The following is a 27,297-nucleotide window of genomic DNA, read 5'->3' as shown; positions in this document are numbered from 1 at the left end:
ACGCTAGAGCCCTAATGAGAGCACTAGAGCCCTAATGAGAGCGCTAGAGCCCTAATGAGAGCACTAGAGCCCTAATGAGAGCGCTAGAGCCCTAATGAGAGCGCTAGAGCCCTAATGAGAGCGCTAGAGCCCTAATGAGAGCACTAGAGCCCTGAATAGAGCAAGAGCCCCCCTAAATGCACATCTAAAGGACACTTCTGTGCAAGGTTGTACAGGGCCCTGCTGTAGGCTGCACCCATCAGTACACCCTAACCTAGGGGACAGGTAGAGCTGCTAGAGGGGCTGCCTAGAAAAAAGACCCCAAAATAAAGAGTGGATATAAGATAGGATCCTTTTTTTGGTAACCATTGTTTATACCCAAACAGCGGGTTATTTTTCATTTTCCTCAGTCGCAATGCAATTCTAAATATACTCTTACTGTCATGTATTGAAACTTAAAATGCCATTCATTTCTACGCAGATCATTACTCCTAGGAAGATGGCTCATTAAGATTTCTGATGAAATTTCTATTATTGTATTAAAGAGTTGGAGATGAGATTCATGCTGTGTAGGAATGGCTGAGGCAGGAGGAGCACAATACATCGGTGCTGTCTGTATAATGGAATAGCACCCAACCATTGCATAGTGGGATCTTCTGAATGTGTGGGCTCCAGTGTGGGATTTTCATAGTACTGCTATATGATTGATATACAGCAGTGATATGGCATGGACTAAAGGAACAGTAACACCAAAAATTGTAGCAAAGTATTTAATATATTAAGTACTACTGACCTACACTGGTAAAAGTTGGGTGTTTGCTACAGAAACCCTACTATAGTTTATATAGATACCCCGCTGTGTAGCCCCGGGGGCAGCCATTCCTGCACTGGTACAGCTGGGGTGTTTGCTACAGAAACCCTACTATAGTTTATATAAATATAAACTACACAGCGGGGTATTTATATAAACTATAGTAGGGTTTCTGTAGCAAACACCCCAGCTGTACCAGTGCAGGAATGGCTGCCCCCGGGGCTACACAGCGGGGTATTTATATAAACTATAGTAGGGTTTCTGTAGCAAACACCCCAGCTGTACCAGTGCAGGAATGGCTGCCCCCGGGGCTACACAGCGGGGTATTTATATAAACTATAGTAGGGTTTCTGTAGCAAACACCCCAGCTGTACCAGTGCAGGAATGGCTGCCCCCGGGGCTACACAGCGGGGTATTTATATAAACTATAGTAGGGTTTCTGTAGCAAACACCCCAGCTGTACCCGTTGCGGAGTGGCTGCCCCCGGGGCTACACAGGGAGCGGGGTATTTATATAAACTATAGTAGGGTTTCTGTAGCAAACACCCCAGCTGTACCAGTGCAGGAATGGCTGCCCCCGGGGCTACACAGCGGGGTATTTATATAAACTATAGTAGGGTTTCTGTAGCAAACACCCCAGCTGTACCAGTGCAGGAATGGCTGCCCCCGGGGCTACACAGCGGGGTATTTATATAAACTATAGTAGGGTTTCTGTAGCAAACACCCCAGCTGTACCAGTGCAGGAATGGCTGCCCCGGGGCTACAGAGCGGGGTATTTATATAAACTATAGTAGGGTTTCTGTAGCAAACACCCCAGCTGTACCAGTGCAGGAATGGCTGCCCCCGGTAAGGGCTTTAGTTGATGTTTCAAAAAAAAGATTAAAAGCCGCTTGGTGTGTGTAGGGTATGTATATTTATCATTTCCCTGCATTTTAGGTAAAATTACTTCATTCAGCCAAGAGACTCGACTTTCCAAGTTCCGCTCTCAACCATGCCAAGATAAGAAGGTGGGAAAACAAAAGATAAATCAGCAGCCATGGCCGAACTGTGAACTGCTTCTTGGAATGGACCCAGATTACCAAAGCAATGTAGGTATACAGCTAGGATGTGCAGCAGCGCCCCTTGGGAAACCATTAGTTTATCATATTTACCCTGTATTAATAAAACAGTACCTGTACTTGATCCCAACTAAGATATAATTACCCCTTATTGGGGGCAGAACAGCCCTATTGGGTTTATTTAATGGTTAAATGATTCCCTTTTCTCTGTAATAATAAAACAGTACCTGTACTTGATCCCAACTAAGATATAATTACCCCTTATTGGGGGCAGAACAGCCCTATTGGGTTTATTTCATGGTTAAATGATTCCCTTTTCTCTGTAATAATAAAACAGTACCTGTACTTGATCCCAACTAAGATATAATTACCCCTTATTGGGGCAGAACAGCCCTATTGGGTTTATTTCATGGTTAAATGATTCCCTTTTCTCTGTAATAATAAAACAGTACCTGTACTTGATCCCAACTAAGAAATAATTACCCCTTATTGGGGGCAGAACAGCCCTATTGGGTTTATTTAATGGTTAAATGATTCCCTTTTCTCTGTAATAATAAAACAGTACCTGTACTTGATCCCAACTAAGATATAATTACCCCTTATTGGGGGCAGAACAGCCCTATTGGGTTTATTTAATGGTTAAATGATTCCCTTTTCTCTGTAATAATAAAACAGTACCTGTACTTGATCCCAACTAAGATATAATTACCCCTTATTGGGGCAGAACAATCCTATTGGGTTTATTTTATTTATAAATGAATTTTTAGTAGACTTAAGGTACAGAGATCCAAATTACCAAAAGACCCCAGATCCCAAATGTTCTGGATAACAGGTCCCATACCTGCATTATACATTCACACTGTGGCCCTGAGCTATGTCTGATTTTTTGTGCTTCAACAGGTAAGCAGAATGAATGCTATTGTTCATGCCGTAATGGAGGAGGTAGAAATGTACAGCGGCCAATTTAAGAAGTTCTGCACAATGGTAGAAGCAGCTGAGAGTGTGATGGGCAGAATGAGAGCAGCTTTGCCAGCAGAGCCGACACCTGCCGACTACAGGAACCTTCTGGCCATGTTTAAAGGCTACATTATAGATTGTAAGGAAATGAACATTGAGGCGCGTGTGCGGGCTATTCAGGTCAGAAGCTTGGACTATCAGGCCCACTGCCTGCAACACTTGGAAAATGTAATCGAACTGATCAATTCAACCTTACCTGTGAGAGCCTACGCCAGGAATATTCAGCTTCTAGAAGTAAGTCGGGTGGTCCCTTGTGATATGGGCACATTAGGGAGATCAGGAAGAAGGGTGCAAGGGACAATTGTATATGAATTTAAAGGAAAACTGTACCCCCAAACAATGTAGGTCTCTATAAAAATATATTGCATAAACATCTCATATGTAAAACCCTGCTTCATCTAAATAAACCATTTTCATATAAATATACTTATTTAGCAGTATGTGCCATTGGGTAATCCTAAATAGGAAACTGACATTTTATGTACTAAGGGCCGCCCCCTGGGATCATAGGAGTCACAGTGCACACAAACAAGCCAAGGCACACATACATGCTAGGCCCCATCAGCCAATGAATGGGCAGAGTTCTGCCTTTTACTCCCACACTACTTCCTGTTACAGTTAGAGCTGCATCACTTCCTGTCAGCTGATCTCTGAGGGAGCACACAGCCCATCACTAAATGGCAGCTCAAGGGAAAGGATGTAAAAGGGCAATATTTACTGATATATAAATTCCAGTTTGGGGAGATTCTTTAATAGGCCCCTTAACATAATATAAACTGTCTGTCGGTTACGTATTCATTCTGGGGGGATAGTTTCCCTTTAGTTTTGTAAAAAATTCAACCTTTTGTAAAGTTCTCCAATATGTTCTACTGGAGTAAGCCATAAACAGCATCTCGTGAGCCATTATAACATGCCCCTCTTGCTTGTCACTAGTGGGTGGATCTAGCTGCTTGGGCAGTGTTCTCCAAATAATATGGGAGGCCACACCCACTGCTATTGAAATATAGCACTATATTCCTCAGTGGGAGGGGCTTTGCAAACAATTTTATGTCACTGGTACCCAACACCAAAACCCATATGCAAGGGACAGAATAATTTTCAACAATATTAATTGTTTATGTTTAGGTGATAGACAAAGCACAGAGAAAGCTGAACAAAGACCTCAGGGGCGTGGAGGAATTTGTGGAGCACCTAACGTTTCTCGGGCAGATTTCCTCCGAGGTTCCGTCCCTGGAGAGAGAGTACAGCACCATAGTGCAGCTCTATTCTATTGCCAAGGAGTACAACATGGCCATTTCTCCAGAGGAGACAGCCCACTACCAAAGTCTCATCCCCAGCTTCCAGCAGCTAAAGTCAGCCGTCCTTTTCTGCGAAGCGAAAAAAGATGAGAATATTGTTCGATTCAGCGGGGATCTGGACACATATATATCCCAGCTGCACTCGGAGTTGATGGAATTCAAGGTCAAGGTATGTACAAATGGGAGGTTTATATTTTCTTAGAATTTCTTAAGGGACCAGGTGGCACTTAAAGTGGCCATTAAACAGAAAGTCACAACCAAACATGAAATCTGTTTCTGTTTTGTCTGATCTGATTGGTCTCCCCCCAAAAAGGTGACCTGATGAGCCAAAATAATTCTCAGATCAGATTTCCTGCCTAATTTAACGATGCTTTGTCCCATAAACTGATCACCTGTTACTTTTATCAAAAAAGGACGATTTCGGCCATATTGGCAGCATAAAGGGGAGGGCGTTGTTTGGTAGCTTAATGCATAGAATGTCTTATGTCCTATATATATTGATAATGGGATAGTGCAGAGGGACGCTTGTTGCTGCCTGCAGCATTTTAGTCTAAATAGATTTTGCATTTATGATACTAAATTCCAAAGTGATAACCCCCATACAAACTGCCAGACACATTTACAGGGCCGGATTTGTTGGCCGGGCGCCCCGAGGCCGCCCCCTCTCTGTCGCGCCCCCCCCTGCGCATGCGCGAACGGCGAACGCCCCCTGCGCATGCGCGAACGGCAAACCTCCCCCCGCGCATGCGCGAACTCGCGATTGCGCATGCGCAGCCCTTTTCAATCGCATACGGAGCAGTGGGGGAGAGGTCCCCATTGCTCCGTATGCGCAATAAACTTTAATATTTTGGTGCGGCGGGGCAGCATGCCGCCCCCCAATTTTTGCCGCCCTAGGCCCGGGCCTTTGTGGCCTTTCCACAAATCCGGACCTGCACATTTAAATTCAGTTTCATGTAAAATGAAGTATAGGTATGGAATTATAATAAGGATAAGAATTTATTCTATCTTAGTTGGGATCAAGTACAGGTACTGTTTTATTATTACAGAGAAAAGGGAATCATTTAACCATTAAATAAACCCAATAGGACTGTTCTGCCCCCAATATGGGGTAATTATATCTTAGTTGGGATCAAGTACAGGTACTGTTTTATTATTACAGAGAAAAGGGAATCATTTAACCATGAAATAAACTCAATAGGGCTGTTCTGCCCCAATAAGGGGTAATTATATCTTAGTTGGGATCAAGTACAGGTACTGTTTTATTATTACAGAGAAAAGGGAATCATTTAACCATGAAATAAACCCAATAGGGCTGTTCTGCCCCAATAAGGGGTAATTATATCTTAGTTGGGATCAAGTACAGGTACTGTTTTATTATTACAGAGAAAAGGGAATCATTTAACCATTAAATAAACCCAATAGGGCTGTTCTGCCCCAATAAGGGGTAATTATATCTTAGTTGGGATCAAGTACAGGTACTGTTTTATTATTACAGAGAAAAGGGAATCATTTAACCATGAAATAAACCCAATAGGGCTGTTCTGCCCCAATAAGGGGTAATTATATCTTAGTTGGGATCAAGTACAGGTACTGTTTTATTATTACAGAGAAAAGGGAATCATTTAACCATGAAATAAACCCAAAAGGATTGTTCTGCCCCCAATAAGGGGTAATTATATCTTAGTTGGGATCAAGTACAGGTACTGTTTTATTATTACAGAGAAAAGGGAATCATTTAACCATGAAATAAACCCAATAGGATTGTTCTGCCCCCAATAAGGGGTAATTATATCTTAGTTGGGATCAAGTACAGGTACTGTTTTATTGTTAGTAAGACCATTGTAGTCTTTATGCTATATGTGCCCAGGGTATGAGGCTCCTACTAATGAATTCATTATTAAATTCTATAAGCAGTAATATGAGTGCAATAGTGTGCTGACTTTCAATATGATCTCTATCTCTAGTTCAGTGGCCATGCAATTATGACATTTTGGTTCTTTTTTATTAGGTGAGAAATCCGCTGCTTCTTCAGGGAGACATATTCCCACGGGAAGCACTGGAAATGATAACGAACCTCTTGGAAGAGTTTGAAGTCCTGGCTAACAAGGCCAGATGCTACTCCAGCTACCAGGAACGCTTTGGAAGCTCTATGACCCACATGAAAGCCCAGTTACTGGATGAACTACTATCTCAAAAGAACATAAAAGGAGTAATCACCAGTGAGACAGTGAATGCTGAGCTCTCGGAAGCCGAGAGCAATTTAAATCTGCGAAAGCTTCTTTGGGAATCCAAGGAAGAATGGGTAAAACTGTCGACCGAGTGGAAACAAACAGCATTTGAGCTTCTAAATGTGGATGTGATCCAAAGGGATGTAAATAGGTTCAGCCACACATTGTTCATCCTTGAGAAAGGTAACATACGTCAGAAATATTTAGCAAAGGGCATCATGGGAAAGTACTAATTTCAATATGAAGTATATAATGCATTTTATGGTCTAGTTGATCCTGTATTGATTTTTATGTGGTATAATTTCTAAATTAAACTGTTTACATAGCAAATAATTTAACATTTTATTCTTGAACCAACAAATGTATTTGTAGCTGTAATATTGGTGTGTAGGCGCCATCTCAGTGCCTTGTGCCTGAGTCTGAGCTTTCAGCCAGCGCTACACATTAGAACTGCTTTCAGCTAACCTATTGTTTCTCCTACTCCCATGTAACTGGAGGAGTCCCAAGCCGGACTTGGATTTCTTACTATTGAGTGCTATTCTGATACCTACTGGGACCTGCTATCTTGCTCCCTTCCCATTGTTCTGCTGATCGGCTGCTGGGGGTGAGGGGGGGGGAATATCACTCCAACTTGCAGCGCAGCAGTAAAGTGTGCCTGAGTCTGAGCTTTCAGCCAGCGCTACACATTAGAACTGCTTTCAGCTAACCTATTGTTTCTCCTACTCCCATGTAACTGGAGGAGTCCCAAGCCGGACTTGGATTTCTTACTATTGAGTGCTATTCTGATGCCTACTGGGAGCTGCTATCTTGCTCCCTTCCCATTGTTCTGCTGATCGGCTGCTGGGGGGGGGGGGAGGAGGGATATCACTCCAACTTGCAGCGCAGCAGTAAAGTGTGCCTGAGTCTGAGCTTTCAGAAAGAGCCAGAGGAAGTATGGAGCATCACTACTTTGGGTCCTGTCTGCAGTCCAGCATTGATCCCATACTTACACAAATTATATCCTAAAACTTTTCTGTTGAGTGAGTGTGAAACATTTTACTGAATTTATCCCACTTTCCTTTTTTTGTTGTGAATCCTATTTTGTTTTGAGTTACAAGGTAGTACATTTATATTCATTTTTTTTCCTTTAATATTATAGGTTTGCCAGTAAACAAGGTTGTTGCAAGCCTCCGGGAATCGGTTATGGACTTCAAACAAAATCTGCCTATTGTTGTAGCTTTAAGCAATCCTTGTCTAAAACCAAGGCACTGGGACACTATCCAATTCACTACTGGGAGATCAATTCCTAAGGAAAAGAACTTTACTCTAGAAAACCTACTGGAACTGAAGGTAGAACTAGTCAAATTGTTGGTTTGATACAGGTATGGGATCTGTTATTCAGAAACCTGTTATCCAGAAAGCTCAGAATTACAGGAAGGCCATCTACCATAGACTCATGTTCTCTCTAATAATAGAAACACTACCTTGCACTTGATTCCAAGTCTGTAATAATAAAACAGTACCTGTACTTGATCCCAACTAAGATATAATTACCCCTTATTGGGGCAGAACAGCCCTATTGGGTTTATTTCATGGTTAAATGATTCCCTTTTCTCTGTAATAATAAAACAGTACCTGTACTTGATCCCAACTAAGATATAATTACCCCTTATTGGGGCAGAACAGCCCTATTGGGTTTATTTCATGGTTAAATGATTCCCTTTTCTCTGTAATAATAAAACAGTACCTGTACTTGATCCCAACTAAGATATAATTACCCCTTATTGGGGCAGAACAGCCCTATTGGGTTTATTTCATGGTTAAATGATTCCCTTTTCTCTGTAATAATAAAACAGTACCTGTACTTGATCCCAACTAAGATATAATTACCCCTTATTGGGGGCAGAACAGCCCTATTGGGTTTATTTAATGGTTAAATGATTCCCTTTTCTCTGTAATAATAAAACAGTACCTGTACTTGATCCCAACTAAGATATAATTACCCCTTATTGGGGGAAAACAATCCTGTTGGCTTCATTTAATGCTTAAATTATTTTTTGGTAGACTTAAGATGTGGAGATTCATATTACGGAAAGACCCCTTATCCAAAATACCCCCGGTCCTAAGCTTTCAGGATAACAGGTCCCATACCTGCATATATTGTGATGTGAATATATATTTAACAACAACATAATGTTTGCTGGTCGGCATGGCACATAATCATCAGGTGTCTGTGATTCATGTGCATAATAGGAGTCCAAGCATTTCTGTTAAAGGGAAACTACACCCCCAGAATGAATAAGGAACCAACAGATAGTTTATATTATGTTAAGTGACCTATTAAAAAATCTCCCCAAACTGGAATATATATATCAGTAAATATTGCCCTTTTACATCCTTTCCCTTGAGCCGCCATTTAGTGATGGGCTGTGTGCCCCCTCAGAGATCAGCTGACAGGAAGTGATGCAGCTGTAACTGTAACAGGAAGTAGTGTGGGAGCAAAAGGCAGAACTCTGTCCATTCAGGGCTGCAGGGTCAGCTTCCTCTATAGGAATAGAAATCCCCACAGCTGCTCTCCTTCTGAAAGCGAGTGGGTGGCGGGTAGTGGGGGCGGGGCGTTGCTGCGCCGTGCTGAGCCCCTCTGAAAACTTTTTGGCAGGGGGCTTGCATGGATAGTTACACCAGTGTGCCAAGAATATTTTAAAAATAGTATTTTATTACCAACCCTGTTTATCTAATCATACCCCAATAAGGCAAACCCAATTTGTAAGTCTGCTTGTTAGGCTAATGCCAGACTATAACTGGATCAGCCTTTTTCTGTACCTGCACAGGCACATGGAGCGGATTTTGGTGCAGAAACACCGCAAATATTTCATTTTGGTGCCAAAATCTGCTTCATGTGCCTGTGTCTGGGCCATCACAATGGTTCGGGGTGCAGGCAAATGGAAAAGCCGGTGTCAGTGTAGGCATTAATTATCAGCCTGCATTTATCTGCAGGCCAAGAATCAGACCTGTCTGGCATTAGCTGTAGGTTTCAGCTTTCATCTTTTCAGGGGCATTATAACACAATAGGAGGGCTATGGGATATTATAAATCCAGACCTGCAGCTGTGTCAGTAAAACCTTCATAAAGGGCAGGGGAAAAAATACATTTATATTTCTAAACATATTCCTGAAAATGTATATTGACCATTTAGTGCACAAAGCATGTAAAAGCATAGAAACTGGTGCAATCCCTGCTCGGCAGCACAAAAATTGACTGTAATTGACTATTAAAACTCTTCTTTGAGCAAAAGTTAACTTTTTATTTTAATTACAGTATCTGTTACATGAAAATACCCAAAACAAAGAGTCGCCGCGCCATTCCCTGTGAACAAAGATATTCCCTCAGTAGATCTGCAAGTCGTTAGGGGTAGAAAATGATCCAGCAATACTAATTAAAACTTTAAATTATCTGGTTTAATGCACTTTTATTGCCACTTCTAATGCAGAAATGCCCTTGTTTCTCCTGCGAGACAATTACACTTTTTCTTTGCATTATTTATTTTTCTACTTTTAGATATTTCACCATAAAGATAAAATAATTGAGACTTCCACCACCGCTACAAACGAGGCCACTCTGGAAGGCATGCTAAACAAAGTAATTAGTCTCTGGAATAAGACGGAACTCAAACTAACGCCGCACAAGAGCGAACTCTCTGAAATTTGGATTGTGGCCTGCGCAGAAGAAGTGGTGGGTCAGATAGAAGAGTCCCAGGTTATCGTATCTACCGTGAAGGGCTCGCGCTACGTGGCGCCAATTAAGGTAACAGTTCTGTTGGAGGTTCTACTGAATATCTGTACATAAAAAGACGTTTTCTAAAATAAAAAGATTGGAAATTACTGCTAAACAAAGCACATGTTCCCTACAAATACAACAATGTTATACGCTAAAGAATTTTCTCTGAACGTGTAGCATTCTGAAATCCCCTGGACAAAACTAGGGGCTCACCTCCCTGGGGGGCTGGAGTAGTGGCACAGGGTAAGGGGGTTTAGCCTTAAGGCCAGGGTCTGACTGGGACACCGGGAAAAACCCTGGTGGTAGTGCTGAGCGAATCTGTCCCGTTTCGCTTCAACATAAAATTTGCGAAACGGCAAGAAAATTCACGAAACGGCGGAAGATTAGCAAAATGCATGTGTCGCATGATTTTTTTTGTCACCCATGTCTATTGTTTTTGTCGCCCACACTTTTTGACACGACCTCGCCCAATTTGACGCACGACAAAAAAAAATTCCATGCAATGAATTTTTCCGCTGCACATTTTCATGGAAGTTTCGCCAAACAATTCGCCAATGCCGAAATGCCGAAATTCACTGCGAATCCAGTCCTGCCAAAGCAATTCGCTCATCACTACCCGGTCGGCCCCGGTGGCCCAGACTCGACCCTTTCCAGCGATCCCCCTGTCGACCGTTCCTTCTCTGATGTGTTAAACTTATGTGCGCTCAGGGGAGGACATCGGGTGGGGGACCCTGTGGGGGGTTTAGGGAGGCTCTGTAGGGGGTAAGGGAGGCTCTGTGGGGGATTAGGGGGTACAGGGGATGCAGGGACACCTGTAGGACCCCTTGGGCAGCAGTCCCAGTGGGCCCTGCACCCTGCTTAAGACCAGTTAGGATAGGATTTCCAGTGTATCAGGGAGACTGTGTAAGGGCCTGCTTGGCTTTTATCAGGTGTAAGTAAGGACCAAGGAGGAAGCTTAGTCAGGGTCGGACTGGGAGATGCAAGGCCCAGCGGGGCTGTTGCCCCAGGGTTCCCACACCCCCGTTATCTTCCTTCCCCCTACCCTGAGCGCGCATACTTTACTCTTACCTTAGGCCTGTTGGGAGAGAGGGATCTGTGGGCCGGGGGAGGGCCGGTGGGGAACGGGTCTGGGCCGTAGGGCTGAGGTCCACGGGGTTTTTTCCTAGTGCCCCGCTGGCCCAGTCTGACCCTGAGCTTAGTTCAGGTAAACAAATAGTCCAATATGCAGTATCCAAAAGGGTTACAGAATCTCAGGGTCGTAGTCCAGGCCTAAGACAATAAACAGGACAAAGGTTCAGAATCCAGAAGAACAGTCAGAATTAACAATTTAGAGCGCATCCAAGAACTTTGGGCATTGAACCCGGGTCTGTTTATTTTGATCTTTTGGGCCAGATGCAATGACGTCACACCTCACTGCACCAGCGCCGCCATTTTGGACATGGTGCCAGCATAGAGAGCACTCATATTGAACAAAGGGGTATACTGCCCCATTAAGATGCCCATACACGGCTGCCAGCTTGACTTCTTCCATGTATGAGGCATTTCCCACAGCCAGCCTGAGTGATATCTGCCAAAAATCTATTGGATTTGGGCAGGTTAGAAAACACCTTTGAAAAAGGCCTGCCCTTTTCTGATGGTTCTGTATAGGCCTGAATTATAATCCAAACATTGGCCTAGGGGCTTTGCCAGCATCTTGGCTGTGACCCTCAAACGTGCCTAGAGCGCAACCTTGAGGGGGGGAAAGCGGAGTTCTAGGCAAGTACCTCTTCTTTACCTACCCCTAGTCTGGGCATTTGTTCCCCACTGCTGCTTGTCAGCACCACTTTAGTGGGGGGAGCTCACACTGGATCAGTACCGAGTGGCTGGCTGGGTTGCCTAGGGCACTGGTTGACTGGCCAGATTTCCTAGGACACCCAGCCACTTGGCCTAGCTCTGTGAAAGACAACCTTCAGAGACCCACCATTTTAGACTTGAGAAAGTGACACTGAGACTTGAGAGCACAGTGAAGGTAGTGAGGTTGGGGAATGCCTTTAAGAGGGGCTTGAATGATTTATTGAACAAGCACAATACCCTGGGGGGGGCAGTATAGGTATGTGTGTGTGTATATAAGGTAGTGTATAGTCAGGTCTCTATACAGTGGAGGAAATAATTATTTGACCCCTCACTGATTTTGTAAGTTTGTCCAATGACAAAGAAATGAAAAGTCTCAGAACAGTATCATTTCAATGGTAGGTTTATTTTAACAGTGGCAGATAGCACATCAAAAGGAAAATCGAAAAAATAACTTTAAATAAAAGATAGCAACTGATTTGCATTTCATTGAGTGAAATAAGTTTTTGAACCCTCTAACAAAAAAAGACTTAATACTTAGTGGAAAAACCCTTGTTTGCAAGCACAGAGGCCAAACGTTTCTTGTAATTGATGAGCAAGTTTGCGCACATTTTAGGAGGAATGTTGGTCCCACTCCTCTTTGCAGATCATCTCTAAATCCCTAAGGTTTCTGTCTCTGTGCAACTCTGAGCTTGAGCTCCCTCCATAGGTTTTCTATTGGATTAAGGTCCGGAGACTGATTAGGCCACTCCATGACCTTAATGTGCTTCTTCTTGAGCCACTCCTTTGTTGCCTTTGCTGTATGTTTTGGGTCATTGTCGTGCTGGAACACCCATCCACCACCCATTTTCAGTTTCCTGGCAGAGGGAAGGAGGTTGTCGTTCAGGATTTCACGATACATGGCTCCGTCCATTTTCCCGTTAATGCGAATAAGTTGTCCTGTGCCCTTAGCAGAAAAACACCCCCAAAGCAAAATGTTTCCACCCCCATGCTTGACGGTGGGGACGGTGTTTTGGGGGTCATAGGCAGCATTTTTCTTCATCCAAACACAGCGAGTTGAGTTAATGCCAAAGAGCTCTATTTTGGTCTCATCAGACCACAGCACCTTCTCCCAGTCACTCACAGAATCATTCAGGTGTTCATTGGCAAACTTCAGACGGGCCTGCACATGTGCCTTCTTGAGCAGGGGGACCTTGCGAGCCCTGCAGGATTTTAATCCATTGCGGTGTAATGTGTTTCCAATGGTTTTCTTGGTGACTGTGGTCCCTGCTAATTTGAGGTCATTAACTAACTCCTCCCGTGTAGTTCTAGGATGCTTTTTCACCTTTCTCAGAATCATTGACACCCCACGAGGTGAGATCTTGCGTGGAGCCCCAGAGGGAGGTCGATTGATGGTCATTTTGTGCTCCTTCCATTTTCGAACAATCGCACCAACAGTTGTCACCTTCTCTCCCAGCTTCTTGCTAATGGTTTTGTAGCCCATTCCAGCCTTGTGCAGGTCTACAATTTTGTCTCTGACATCCTTGGACAGCTCTTTGGTCTTTCCCATGTTGGAGAGTTTGGAGTCTGCTTGATTGATTGATTCTGTGGACAGGTGTCTTTTATACAGGTGACTAGTTAAGACAGGTGTCCTTAATGAGGTTGACTGAGTAGAAGTGTCTAACCACTCTGTGGGAGCCAGAACTCTTAATGGTTGGTAGGGGTTCAAAAACTTATTTCACTCAATGAAATGCAAATCAGTTGCTATCTTTTATTTAAAGTTATTTTTTCGATTTTCCTTTTGATGTGCTATCTGCCACTGTTAAACCTACCATTGAAATGATACTGTTCTGAGACTTTTCATTTCTTTGTCATTGGACAAACTTACAAAATCAGTGAGGGGTCAAATAATTATTTCCTCCACTGTAGGTATATACTGTATATATATCCACTGGGGGTTATTAGGAGGAGTTGACTTTAGTCTTTTTTCAACCCAAACTAACTAAACAGCCATGAACTACAGCTCTCATCTTCCTGCTTCAGAAGAAGTAAAGATTTTCTTTCCCTGATGTTGTTAATAATTTAATTACAGAAACACAATATGAAGGCATTATTGCTTATAACAGTTGGGGACATTTGCTGTATTCGTAATACTTGCACAACACAAGTCCGCTGAGAGTCATTAGAGATTAATGAGCCTCTTTAGGGAAAATAAGATAATTTTATAATTACATCCAGTCCGTCTGAGGCTTCACGAGGAATCACATAATGCAAACGTGCAGAAACGTTATGCAAAGCTAAGGTGGACAGTGGCAAAGAATAGCAATAGGCATTTGTGTTAATATTTGCAGCACTCCGGCTGGGTACTAATTATGGCAGCTGCCGAGCGGAACCAGACACATTAATAGCTACAGTACATGGGAAAGCGCTGCCATTTAATAGCCTATGCAAAATGAATGGGTTCCTTTCTTAACATAAACTGTCAAATAGATTTGTCATGGTTACAGTCAGTTCTCACTTACATTAAGTCTGTTCCACTGTAACAGTATAGCTTATTATAACTTATATACTGTATGAAATTATACCGGCACAGATTGTATAGGACTTGTTTCCCTGTGAACTAATACACAGCTGTAGTTTTGCAGCATTATTATTATTTATATAGCGCCATCAATTTACGCAACGCTTTACAGAATAGAGGGGTACAAAAGACAGAACAGTTAACATGTACATATAAACAATTCACAAAAATGGTTTGCAGTTACGTTTGGATGAGGATCGGGGACACTAGGGGGAGGGTCCTGCTCACAAGAGCTTACATTCTAATGGGAGGGCTGAGACACAAGGTCAGGGTAACTAGCCTGGTGTTAGAGTTCATGTAGGTGTGTAAAGTGACAGTAAGTGTGGAGTGAGAGGTGGAAACCAGTGGTTAGTGAGTGTTTGAGGGAAGATTAGGGGGGCTCAGTGGGTAATCGTATTTCTCAGGGTTTAGGTTATAGGCTTGAGTGAAAAGTGAGTTTTAAGAGACCATTTAAATGCTTGCAGAGTCTGGCAGTGCCTAATGGGACGGGAAATGGCGTTCCAGAGGATGGGTGCAGCGCGTGAGATGTCCTGGATGCGAGAGTGAGAGGAGGAGATGAGTGTGGAGGAGAGAAGGAGGTTGTGTGTAGAGCGAAGGTTACGTCTAGGGGGGTACTTGGGGATTAGGGGAGTTAAATAGAGCGGTGCGGCACCAGGGAGTGCTTTGTAGGTGGGTACAAGAATCTTGAACTGAATCCTGTACATGACAGGTAGTCAGTGCAAGGACTGGCAGAGAGGGGCGGCACTTGGGGAGCGGGAGGAGAGGTGTATGAGTCTGGCAGACCTGTTTATGATGGATTGGAGTGGGGTCAGTTTATACAGGGGAAGCCCACAGAGCAGTGAGTTGCAGTAGTCTAAGCGAGATATGACAAGGGTGTTAATGAGAATTTTGGCTACCATATTGGTGACTCCGTAGGTACCATAAGGGCATCCAAAGGGTCTGGGCGACTGTCATTGAGATGTCTGAGACGTGATTGTGAGCTTCTGTGCGCCCCTATAATCTCTGTGGGTGCTATTACCCTAAAAAGGAACAGTTTGCATTACCTGTCCTGTAGCAGGTCGGGTAGGATTTCCAGATGCAGGTATAGGTGCGGGCCAGGTTGCGGGTCTTATCTATATTTCTATAGATATTCTATTTTATCCATATTTTACTCCTTTAAATATTTTTATAAACGTTTTTTTTTCTACCCGCCCACTTCTTATGATGTCACTTCTGGTTTGCAGCAACAGCACTTCCTGTTTAATGGTAGTCAGTGGCTCACAGATCAGGTTGCGGATAAGGCATTTGCGGGTCTGGTAGTGGGTCCAATTGTGAAGAAATGCAGGTTGCAATTGCGGGCCATACTACCCACACCATTTCCACATATTTGTTTTTGTGTCATTTTCATTTTTTTAATACCACAAATGAACTCACAAATAAAAAAAAAAGCACAAATGTTGACTTGAATACAATGTGAATATAACAAGCAAGAACAAATGAAAATGTGAAATGAATACAAATATGAATATAAACATGTTTATCTGCACTTATGAATAATTCTGATACCTTTGCTGCGCCAGAATGCAGTTGACGAATGGGATCGAAAGCTCAGTCTCTTCCTGCGCACTATGGAGGAGCTGATGATTTGCCAGAGGAATTGGCTTTACCTGGAGCAGATCTTCCTCGCTTCCGACATCCAAAGGTACATTACCCCTACAAGGGGGCACATTTACAAAAGCAAAATGTATTTTTGCCGAATTTTTCAGGCGTCCGCATGACTTTTTCGTACGCTTGCGCAAAAGGTTTTACTGCTGTTTACAACGGTTCAGTGCGAAAATTTAGTGACTTTTGGATCGCCAATACGATATTATCGTGACTAATACAATTTTTTCATAAGCATTTTCGGGATATTTGCGATCTTCAGAAATTTTCGTTTCCAATCCGAATTTTTCCAATTCGGGATTCGAATTCGTGGAGTAGTAAATCTGCCCCTAGTTGTGGAAAGCTCTCAGCATTAGCTTGTCAGTCTCAAAAGATGGCCAGCAATTTTCCACTGTAGCCTTCCTTAAACCACATACAAATCATTAAAGGGAAACTACACCCCCAGAATGAATACGTAACCAACAGACAGTTTATATTATGTTAAGGGGCCTATTAAAGAATCTCCCCAAACTGGAATATATATATCAGTAAATATTGTCCTTTTACATCCTTTCCCTTGAGCCGCCATTTAGTGATGGGCTGTGTGCTCCCTCAGAGATCAGCTGACAGGAAGCAGGGTCGGACTAGGCTGCCGGGACACTGGGAAAAATCTCAGTGGGCCCTGGTGGCCCAGACCCGACCCTTGCTGGCGCTCCCCGTGCCTGAATGTTCCTCCCCTGACATGCTAAATATATGCGTGCTCGGGGAGGACGTCGGCTGGGGGCACCTGCGGGGGGGTTAGGGGATGTGGCCGGCGGGGGCACCTTCAGGGCCCTGCACCCCCCATTCCGACCCTGATAGGAAGTAATGCAACTCTAACTGTAACAGGAAGTAGTGTGGGAGTAAAAGGCAGAACTCTGCCCATTCATTGGCTGATGGGGCCTAGCATGTATGTGTGCCTTGGCTTGTTTGTGTGCACTGTGACTCCTATGATCCCAGGGGGCGGCCCTTAGTACTTAAAATGGCAGTTTCCTATTTAGGATTACCCAATGGCACATACTGCTAAATAAGTATATTTATATGAAAACGGTTTATTTAGATGGAGCAGGGTTTTACATATGAGCTGTTTATACAATATATTTGTATAGAGACCGACATTGTTTGGGGGGATAGTTTCCTTTAAAGAAAAACATATTGTTACAAAACCCATTAGTTAATAGAGCTTCTCCAGCAGAATCCTGCATTGTAATCTGTCAAAAACACAAACAGATTTTATTATATTTCATTTTGAAGCTGCACATGGGGCTAGCCTAGGGTTGCACCTCTCCTGCCCGGTAACTCCAGTCACACAAAACATAGATCCAGGGGCAGATTTACTAAAACTAGAATTTGTCCGACCTTCATACTCGTATAAACTCGACTTAGTATTTTTTAAAATAAAACATGATCATTCTTGCATCTACATAGGGGCACATTTACTAATCCACGAACGTCCGAAAAGCGTCCGAATGCGTTTTTTTCGTAATGATCAGTATTTTGCGATTTTTTCATAAATTGTCGCGACTTTTTCGTAGCCATTACGACTTGCTCGTAAATTGTCGCGACTTTTTCGTAGCCATTACTACTTGCTCGTAAATTGTAGCGACTTTTTCGTACCCGTCGTGCCGAGTACAAAAGTTTCGGATTCATTCAAGCTTCAGTATCGTGACTTTCCTTGGGTCAGGTTGGAGCTGCAGAGTGCCATTGAGCCCTATGGGAGACTTTCCTTGGGCCAGGTTGGAGCTGCAGAGTGCCATTGAGCCCTATGGGAGACTTTCCTTGGGCCGGGTTGGAGCTGCAGAGTGCCATTGAGCCCTATGGGAGACTTTCCTTGGGCCAGGTTGGAGCTGCAGAATGCCATTGAGCCCTATAGGAGACTTTCCTTGGGCCGGGTTGGAGCTGCAGAGTGCCATTGAGCCCTATGGGAGACTTTCCTTGGGCCGGGTTGGAGCTGCAGAGTGCCATTGAGCCCTATGGGAGACTTTCCTTGGGCCAGGTTGGAGCTGCAGAGTGCCATTGAGCCCTATGGGTGACTTTCCTTGGGCAGGGTTGGAGCTGCAGAGTGCCATTGAGCCCTATGGGAGACTTTCCTTGGGCCAGGTTGGAGCTGCAGAGTGCCATTGAGCCCTATGGGAGACTTTCCTTGGGCCGGGTTGGAGCTGCAGAGTGCCATTGAGCCCTATGGGAGACTTTCCTTGGGCCGGGTTGGAGCTGCAGAGTGCCATTGAGCCCTATGGGAGACTTTCCTTGGGCCGGGTTGGAGCTGCAGAGTGCCATTGAGCCCTATGGGAGACTTTCCTTGGGCCGGGTTGGAGCTGCAGAGTGCCATTGAGTCCTATGGGAGACTTTCCTTGGGCCAGGTTGGAGCTGCAGAGTGCCATTGAGCCCTATGGGAGACTTTCCTTGGGCCGGGTTGGAGCTGCAGAGTGCCATTGAGCCCTATGGGAGACTTTCCTTGGGCCGGGTTGGAGCTGCAGAGTGCCATTGAGCCCTATGGGAGACTTTCCTTGGGCCGGGTTGGAGCTGCAGAGTGCCATTGAGCCCTATGGGAGACTTTCCTTGGGCCAGGTTGGAGCTGCAGAGTGCCATTGAGCCCTATGGGAGACTTTCCTTGGGCCGGGTTGGAGCTGCAGAGTGCCATTGAGCCCTATGGGAGACTTTCCTTGGGCCGGGTTGGAGCTGCAGAGTGCCATTGAGCCCTATGGGAGACTTTCCTTGGGCCGGGTTGGAGCTGCAGAGTGCCATTGAGCCCTATGGGAGACTTTCCTTGGGCCGGGTTGGACCTGCAGATTGCCATTGAGCCCTATGGGAGACTTTCCTTGGGCCAGGTTGGAGCTGCAGAGTGCCATTGAGCCCTATGGGAGACTTTCCTTGGGCCGGGTTGGAGCTGCAGAGTGCCATTGAGCCCTATGGGAGACTTTCCTTGGGCCAGGTTGGAGCTGCAGAGTGCCATTGAGCCCTATGGGAGGCTTCCCTTGGGCCAGGTTGGAGCTGCAGAGTGCCATTGAGCCCTATGGGAGACTTTCCTTGGGCCGGGTTGGAGCTGCAGAGTGCCATTGAGCCCTATGGGAGACTTTCCTTGGGCCAGGTTGGAGCTGCAGAGTGCCATTGAGCCCTATGGGAGACTTTCCTTGGGCCGGGTTGGAGCTGCAGAGTGCCATTGAGCCCTATGGGAGACTTTCCTTGGGCCGGGTTGGAGCTGCAGAGTGCCATTGAGCCCTATGGGAGACTTTCCTTGGGCCGGGTTGGAGCTGCAGAGTGCCATTGAGTCCTATGGGAGGCTTCCAAAATCATGCAAAGTTGCGAGCGCTCAATACGAAAAAGTTGCGACAATATACGAGCAAGTCGTAATGGCTATGAAAAAGTCGCTACAATATACAAGCAAGTCGTAATGGCTATGAAAAAGTCACTACAATATACAAACAAGTCGTAATGGCTATGAAAAAGTCGCTACAATTTACGAGCAAGTAGTAATGGCTACGAAAAAGTCGCTACAATTTATGAGCAAATCGTAATGGCTACGAAAAAGTCGCGACAATTTACGAAAAATCGCAAAATGTTCGTTTCCAATCCGATTTTTTCCCATTCGGATTAGTGGATTAGTAAATCAGCCCCTAAGTGTCACAATAATGTCGGTAGGGTCGAACGAACATATTGCATTTTTTTCAAGCTGAGAAATTCATTAAATTGAAATGGCCATTCATTTCCATGAATCCTCTTTATTTTTCAGCAGCAGCACACAAACTGTAAATAAAAAAAAAAGTATGTAAGAATGTGTTAATAGGACATGCGCTGAACTGTACATATTTGAAAAGAAAGAATTTAAAAGTCATTTTATTCCAGGGCTATTACTTTGAATTTGATGTGATTTTGAGGCTAGACATATTCGTAGTTTCCCAAGTGCCCTCAGCCATGTCACTTGTGCTCTGAAAAACTATAGTCACTTTTTACTGCTGTGCTGCAAGTTGGAGTGATATCACCCCTTTCCCCCCCCAGTGGCCGATCAGCAGGTAACAAGATAGCAGCTCCCTGACACATGCATTGCTAAGAATGCTCCCATGCCCCACCTAGTGGTAGATTTGAGAATAGCACTCAATAGTAAATATCCAAGTCCGGCTTGTGACTCCCACAGTTACATTGAGCAGGAGAAACAATAGCTTATCTGAAAGCAGTTGCATTTGGAGTGCTGGCTCCTTCTGAAAGACCTGAGATGACTAAGTAATAAAAATTACACCATAAAATCATGATGGAATCCCTTTACATGTTTTAATGTATTTTTGTTAATGGTTACATTGTATATAGGAGATAAATCCAGGGTTTAGAAACTCTGAGATCATTTGTCCTCTATTAAAGGAATTACATCCCCCTACAAGGTACATGATATACTATGCTATAATGGCTCTAATATAGCAAATCTATATCACCAGGCAACTCCCAGCTGAAGCCAATCTTTTCTTTCAAGTGGACAGTTCTTGGAAAGAGATAATGGAAAACATTAAGGAAAGGCCCAGTGCCCTAAGAGCAGCCATTGCCCCAGGCCTCCTGGAAGTTCTGCAGAACAACAACGCTCACCTCGAGAAGATCCTGAAATGCCTAGAGGTACAAAAAGGGAGTGGGGTGCAAAACTCTGATTGGCTATATGGTACAAAGGGCCAGTGTCAGTTATATAAAAAAAAAAACAACCAATCAAAACAACAAAAAACACCAATACAAAACGTGTCTTATGCAAATTGTAATAATCTTTATTTAATTTGTGGTTTTAGAGGTTTTTGGGAGGTTTCCTATTTAGGATTACCCAGTAGCACATACTACTAAAAAAGTATATTTAAATGAAAATGGTTTATTTAGATGAAGCAGGGTTTTTTTTATGCAATATAGTGTTATAGTGACCTAGACTCTTGTCTAGCAAATGGCAAATGTAAAAGTGAGAGTGACCACAACAGTCTCCCAGATATACTTGTTTAGTTCTATTTGACCATCCATGGATGTGGGTGGGCAAACTGGTCATTATTCAGCTGTTATAGGAACAGTTCAGTGTAAAAATGAAAAAGGGCAAAATAGACAGACTGCGCAGAATAAAAAATGTTTTCAATATAGTTAGTTAGGCAAAAATGTAATCTATAAAGGCTGGAGTGGGCAGATGTCTAACATAATAGCCAGAACACTACTTCCTGGTTTCAGCTCTCTAAGCTGTTAGCAGTCAGTAACCAATCAGTGACCTGAGGAGGGCCATATGGGACATAACTGTCAGTTAGTTTGCATTTGAATCTGACCTGCGGGATCACAAAATAACCAACAATTTTGTCCCATGTGGTCCCTCTAAAGTCACTGACTAACTAAGGGGTTAGAGAGCTGAAAGCAGGAAGTAGTGTTCTGGCTATTATGTTAGACATCTGCCCACTCCAGCCTTTATAGATTACATTTTTGCCTAACTAACTGTATTACAAATATTTTTTATTTTGTGCCCAGTCTGTCTATTTTACCCAGTTTCATTTTTACACTGAACTGTTGCTTTAAGCCTATGAGCAGCCAGTCAGAAAACACTAAAATCAGCCTTAGTTTATATATTCATTTAGAGTAGCATTCGCTAATGCATTATGTTTTGTTTGATTCCCCTTGACAGGACTTTCTTGAAATTAAGCGAAAAGTATTTCCAAGATTTTACTTTCTCAGCAATGAGGACCTGCTGGCGATACTGTCGGAGAGCAAAAACCCAGACGTCGTTCAGGTAACATCAGCTTATACAGCCGGGGCCCGTACACCTGGATATTTCCTGCTGTTGTTGAACCATAAAGCTCAGCGTCCAACAAGAGCCAAGAGACTAGTGTTCTGCAGCTGCAGGGGAAGCACAGTTCAGAGATTCCTGATATGCAGCAAATTAAATTGTGCCCATTTACAGGGAAACGTTTCATATTAAAGCCGCGCTTTCGCTGGTTTCTCATTTCACAGCCTCATCTTGTCAAGTGCTTCGAGAATATCAGACATTTAGACATCACATTTCCAATGAAAAGCCCTCCCGTGGTTGCCATGATTAGATCCGCAGAGGGAGAAACAATTCACATGCCAAAGTACGTTTCCTATCATTTTTTATTAATCTGTCTCATAAAAAGGAAAAGGGGGGCTATATAGCCAGTTCACTTCCATTATATGTGAATGCTCAGCGTTAATAAAACATTGGAAATGAAATGCTGTGGGTTTGTTCCTTAGCAACATCCGAATCCGTGGCCCCGTGGAACAGTGGCTGGGAAACGTGGAGAGTAGTATGTTTGATATCGTGAAAAAGTAAGTGGAAGCTAAGTGTAACAGTATACCTTTAATTGTGGTTTTGCAGACTGTTTGGGTTCCAGCAACATTTGCTCAAGGTCCCCCATATCCCACTAGAAGTTTAGAGATGTGCAAAAATGTTGCAATTATCAATCATCCGTAGCTTAAGTAATAATACTGCTTGTCAGTGTACCCCCAAAGGGAGTTGCTGTTGTCAGTAACATTTTAAATTGCAATTTAAAAGGAGGTTGAAGCAGAAGCCAATTAATTAAACAACTATACAAAATAAAAAAATCAAGGCACAAAAATAGGACATTCTATAATATACTAACCCCCATATGTAATAAGAGGCACTAAGTTAGCCCAGGAGCAGTAACCTATAGCAACCAATAAGAGGTTTACTTTTAAACAGGTGACCAGTAAATTCTACCTGCGGATTGGTTGCTATGGGTTACTGTTCCTGGGCAAATTTAGTGCCTTTTATTACATTACCCCCTAAATGTTGTAATAGTTAACATAAAGGTAAATTACCCCTTTATCCCTTTAGCTTTCATGACCAAATGATCATCCAGAGTAAAGCTTTTTCTTATTGGCCTTCAGGCTAGTCCTCTATCAATGGCTTTAGGCCCTTCTAAGGGGCTGAACCCACCTGTTAGGGACTTTCCTGTTTGGGAATACATTGAAAATCAAAGTCAATATTAGGGTCGTATGATTTTTTGAAAAAAACAATCCTCTGTAAATTGAAGTTACGTTGGATACATCTGATATTTAATGGTGTATTTCTGGGCTGTGCTGCCCCAAGGTCTCAATCTGGGATCCGAGAACATGGACTTAGCGCCCATAGTTGCAATCCTTTGGGATCTGAGATCCTATAATGTTTTCTTTGTAATCATTTTTATTTCCTTAGACTTGTAAAGCTCGGTGTGATGGACTGGGGGCAGTCACAGTTTAAGAAATGGATGCTCAGTCACCCAGGGCAGGTGGTTCTGCTTGTGGTAAGTACAGACAAAAGACAAAAAATAGCTTCATTTTATCTGAATTGGCATTTGTGGTGCGCCTGTTTTGTACATTTTGTATTAGAGGAAACATAACATAGAGTTGCATAACTGGATGTGTAATGTATTAAAACACAGTATGAAGGGGAAACTAAAGATTTGATTGCTCGCAGATTTTGAAGAGCTGGTCCTCCTTTTTATTATACTCAGTATTAACTAAGCACTAAGATATTGGTAGTTGGTGTGAGTGTAGACTTCATACTGACAATATACTGTATATATATACAGGTCCTTCTCAACAAATTAGCATATTGTGTTAAAGTTCATTATTTTCTGTAATGTACTGATAAACATTAGACCTTCATATATTTTAGATTCATTACGCACAACTGAAGTAGTTCAAGCCTTTTAGTGTTTTAATATTGATGATTTTGGCATACAGCTCATGAAAACCCAAAACTCCTATCTCAAAAAATTAGCATATATCAAGGCACCTCAGTGGGAAGTCTGTGGGAAGGAAAAAGTGTGGCAGAAAACGCTGCACAACGAGAAGAGGTGACTGGGCCCTGAGGAAGATTGTGGAGAAGGACTGATTCCTGACCTTGGGGGACCTGCGGAAGCAGTGGACTGAGTCTGGAGTAGAAACATCCAGAGCCTCGTGTACAGGCGCGTGCAGGAAATGGGCTACAGGTGCCGCATTCCCCACTTTTGAACCAGAAACAGCGGCAGAAGCGCCTGACCTGGGCTACAGAGAAGCAGCACTGGACTGTTGCTCAGTGGTCCAAAGTACTTTTTTCGGATGAAAGCAACTTTTGCATGTCATTCGGAAATCAAGGTGCCAGAGTCTGGAGGAAGACTGGGGAGAGGGAAATGCCAAAATGCCTGAAGTCCAGTGTCAAGTACCCACAGTCAGTGATGGTCTGGGGTGCCATGTCAGCTGCTGGTGTTGGTCCACTGTGTTTTATCAAGGGCAGGGTCAATGCAGCAACCTGGCACCTGCTCACAGTGCCAAAACCACTGGTAAATGGTTTACTGACCATGGTATTACTGTGCTCAATTGGCCTGCCAACTCTCCTGACCTGAACCCCATAGAGAATCTGTGGGATATTGTGAAGAGAAAGTTGAGAGACACAAGAGCCAACACTCTGGATGAGCTTAAGGCCGCTATTGAAGCATCCTGGGCCTCCATAACACCTGAGCAGTGCCACAGGCTGATTGCCTCCATGCCACGCCACATTGAAGCAGTCATTTCTGCAAAAGGATTCCCGACCAAGTATTGAGTGCATAACTGAACATAATTATTTGAAGGTTGACTTTTTTTTAAAAAAAAAACACTTTTCTTTTATTGGTCGGATGAAATATGCTAATTTTTTGAGATAGGAATTTTGGGTTTTTATGAGCTGTATGCCACAATCATCAATATTAAAACACTAAAAGGCTTGAACTACTTCAGTTGTGTGTGATGAATCTAAAATATATGAAGGTCTAATGTTTATCAGTACATTACAGAAAATAATGAACTTTATCACAATATGCTAATTTTTTGAGAAGGACCTGTATATATATACCTATAAGAGGCCCAGCACCACCACACAGCAATTCCGCTATTTATTCATTCACTGTGCGTTCCAACATTTCGTTCCCTTTATCAAGGAACTTTGACTTCAGCACCCATCTGTTAAACTGGTTTAGAATGTGGACACACAGCTTGACTATATATATATAGTGAATAAAGTACCCCCAATTGTAAAATATAAGCATTTTATAAGTCACAGAGGAGTTCCATGACCATTTAAAAGATTGAGGACAAAGGCTGAGTTATTTAATACAGGTCATGGAACTCCAAGATGACTTCTAATATCCTCATAGTTTTCATCAGGGGGTTCTTTATATATATACAAGTTTCAGTGAGTCATGTTACAGAAGTTACATCACTAGGCACCAATTATAACTGATTACACCACTGTTCATAACAATATAATTTAGAGGATATTCATGGCTCTTGTGTATTATACAAATATATAGACATTTTTGAACTGTAGGGTCAACAATAATTGCAGTAATGACAGTACCTAACTTATGTCTGTACATATGAGGAAAAGCTGCTATACGGCTTAGCTGAGACCATCTTGTAGCGTTTTCTCCACTGGCAGAAAAACACTTTGGGAGAAAATGCCGCTCCAGCCTGCTGCTGTGCATACATTCTCTGGCCAAAGCCGCCTGTGTGCCCTGGTATTGCTGTATTCCCTTCATACCTGTTACCAGGGTCGGACTGGGCTGCCGGGACATCACTTATTAAAACCCAGTGGCCCAGACCCGACCCTTGCCGGAGCTCCCCCATGAGACCGTTCCTCTCCTGACACATTCGGGTGGGGGACCCTGCGGGGGGTTTGGGAGGTTCAGCGGGGGGGAGGGAAAGGGAGGTTCAGCAGGGGCCCCTGTGGGGGGTGGGTTAGGGGAGCTCAGTGGGGGCCTCTGCGGGGGGGGGGGCGTGGAGGACACGGCCAGTGGGGACACTTGCAGGATCCCTTGGGTGGCAGCCCCGGTGGACCCTGCACCCCCCAGTCCAACCCTGCCTGTTACTCCACACAGGGCCAGTAGCAGCCGTATCACTATTTACTCCTCAGGCAGAGAATAGCTGTAGGCTTCCAGCAGTATATTGTGGCCATATAAGCACTTTGCAGCTCTAAATTATATATAAATCCAAATTTCAGAGGAGGCAATATTCCCTCCCATCTGTGCAGCACAATGTGCAATATTTCTCCTTCTGTAACACATTTTTGGAGTCAGGCTTTATTTATTTATTTTATGTGCACGTGGAATGATTTGCCTAATCCCTCACAAGGAGATTTGACATTTTCTCCCTGACATGCCCTAAAGAGATTATACTCACTGTAACACATCTTAATGCCTTTTTGAGCTGCTATTTTTGTCCCTAGTTGCATTTAATAATCCGTGTGGTGCTTAATAGTATGCCCGAATGTCATGTAATAAACATATAGTTGTGCAGCTCGGGTTCCTGAATCCTGGTTCTTTCCTGGCTTACACTCCATGCCAGTGCCACATACAGAATAACATGAGAAGGACTAGTTTCCCCTTAACGAGGCTGCAATGCCACATTCCTCCAGTGATCTTCTGTATAGGAAATCACTCATCACAGTTATAAAATGCATTTAAATATCTGACATTATAATACCACACACAAAAATCCCATCTAAATAATCTCCAGTCTGCTTCAGGGAATAAAAGGAGGCCTTCTTGGTTCCAAAAGGGAAAGTGGAGGAGTCCATGAATCAATTTTGTATTAAGTAGGGATACACCGAGCCAACTTTTTTGGGTGCGGCCGAACCCCCAAACCCACCTGACGAAATCCCAAACTGAATCCAAACCCTAATTAGCAAATGCATATGGGACCGTGGATTCGGCGAAAACCAAATCCTTCAAAGAAAGCCTGGATTCTGCCCGAATCCCTAGTATTAAGAGCTAATATTGTAAGCTCTTTTGGGCAGGGCCCTCTTCCCCTCTTGTATCGGTTATTGATTGCTTTATATGTTACTCTGTATGCCCAATGTATGTAACCCACTTATTGTACAGCGCTGCGGGATATGTTGGCACTTTATAAATAAATGTTAATGTAATGTAATGTAATATTAGTAACCTTGTATTTTCTCCCTTACTAAAAGGCAACCAGTCCTTTTTAAGTCTGTCTTGTTTATCTGCCAGTACAGGTATGGGATCTGTTATCTAGAAACCTGTTATATAGAAAGCTTCAAATTACTGGAAGGCCATCTCCCATAGACTCCATTTTAATTAAATAATTCACATTTTTGACTAATGCTCTCT

At 43.4% G+C, this 27,297-nt stretch overlaps 1 protein-coding gene across 2 annotated transcripts in view; it reads left to right on the top strand.

Annotated features, from left to right (window-relative positions):
• The window catches only part of dnah14 (dynein axonemal heavy chain 14), a 144,187-nt gene that overhangs the window by 27,626 nt on the left and 89,264 nt on the right, over window positions 1-27,297 (top strand). For both annotated transcript variants that reach the window (XM_031902515.1, XM_018093963.2), the window contains 12 exons: window positions 1,726-1,877; window positions 2,748-3,098; window positions 3,990-4,331; window positions 6,171-6,573; window positions 7,529-7,719; window positions 9,928-10,173; window positions 16,096-16,217; window positions 20,623-20,794; window positions 21,819-21,923; window positions 22,145-22,263; window positions 22,403-22,477; window positions 23,367-23,454. In XM_031902515.1, the coding sequence (XP_031758375.1) occupies window positions 1,726-1,877; window positions 2,748-3,098; window positions 3,990-4,331; window positions 6,171-6,573; window positions 7,529-7,719; window positions 9,928-10,173; window positions 16,096-16,217; window positions 20,623-20,794; window positions 21,819-21,923; window positions 22,145-22,263; window positions 22,403-22,477; window positions 23,367-23,454 (2,366 nt within the window). The remainder of the gene's footprint in view (window positions 1-1,725; window positions 1,878-2,747; window positions 3,099-3,989; window positions 4,332-6,170; window positions 6,574-7,528; window positions 7,720-9,927; window positions 10,174-16,095; window positions 16,218-20,622; window positions 20,795-21,818; window positions 21,924-22,144; window positions 22,264-22,402; window positions 22,478-23,366; window positions 23,455-27,297) is intronic.

This window comes from Xenopus tropicalis, chromosome 5 (assembly GCF_000004195.4).
Source record: "Xenopus tropicalis strain Nigerian chromosome 5, UCB_Xtro_10.0, whole genome shotgun sequence".
NCBI lineage: Eukaryota > Metazoa > Chordata > Amphibia > Anura > Pipidae > Xenopus > Xenopus tropicalis.
The sequence above is the reverse complement of the archived record's forward strand: the minus strand, read 5'-3'. Positions and strand labels throughout refer to the sequence as shown.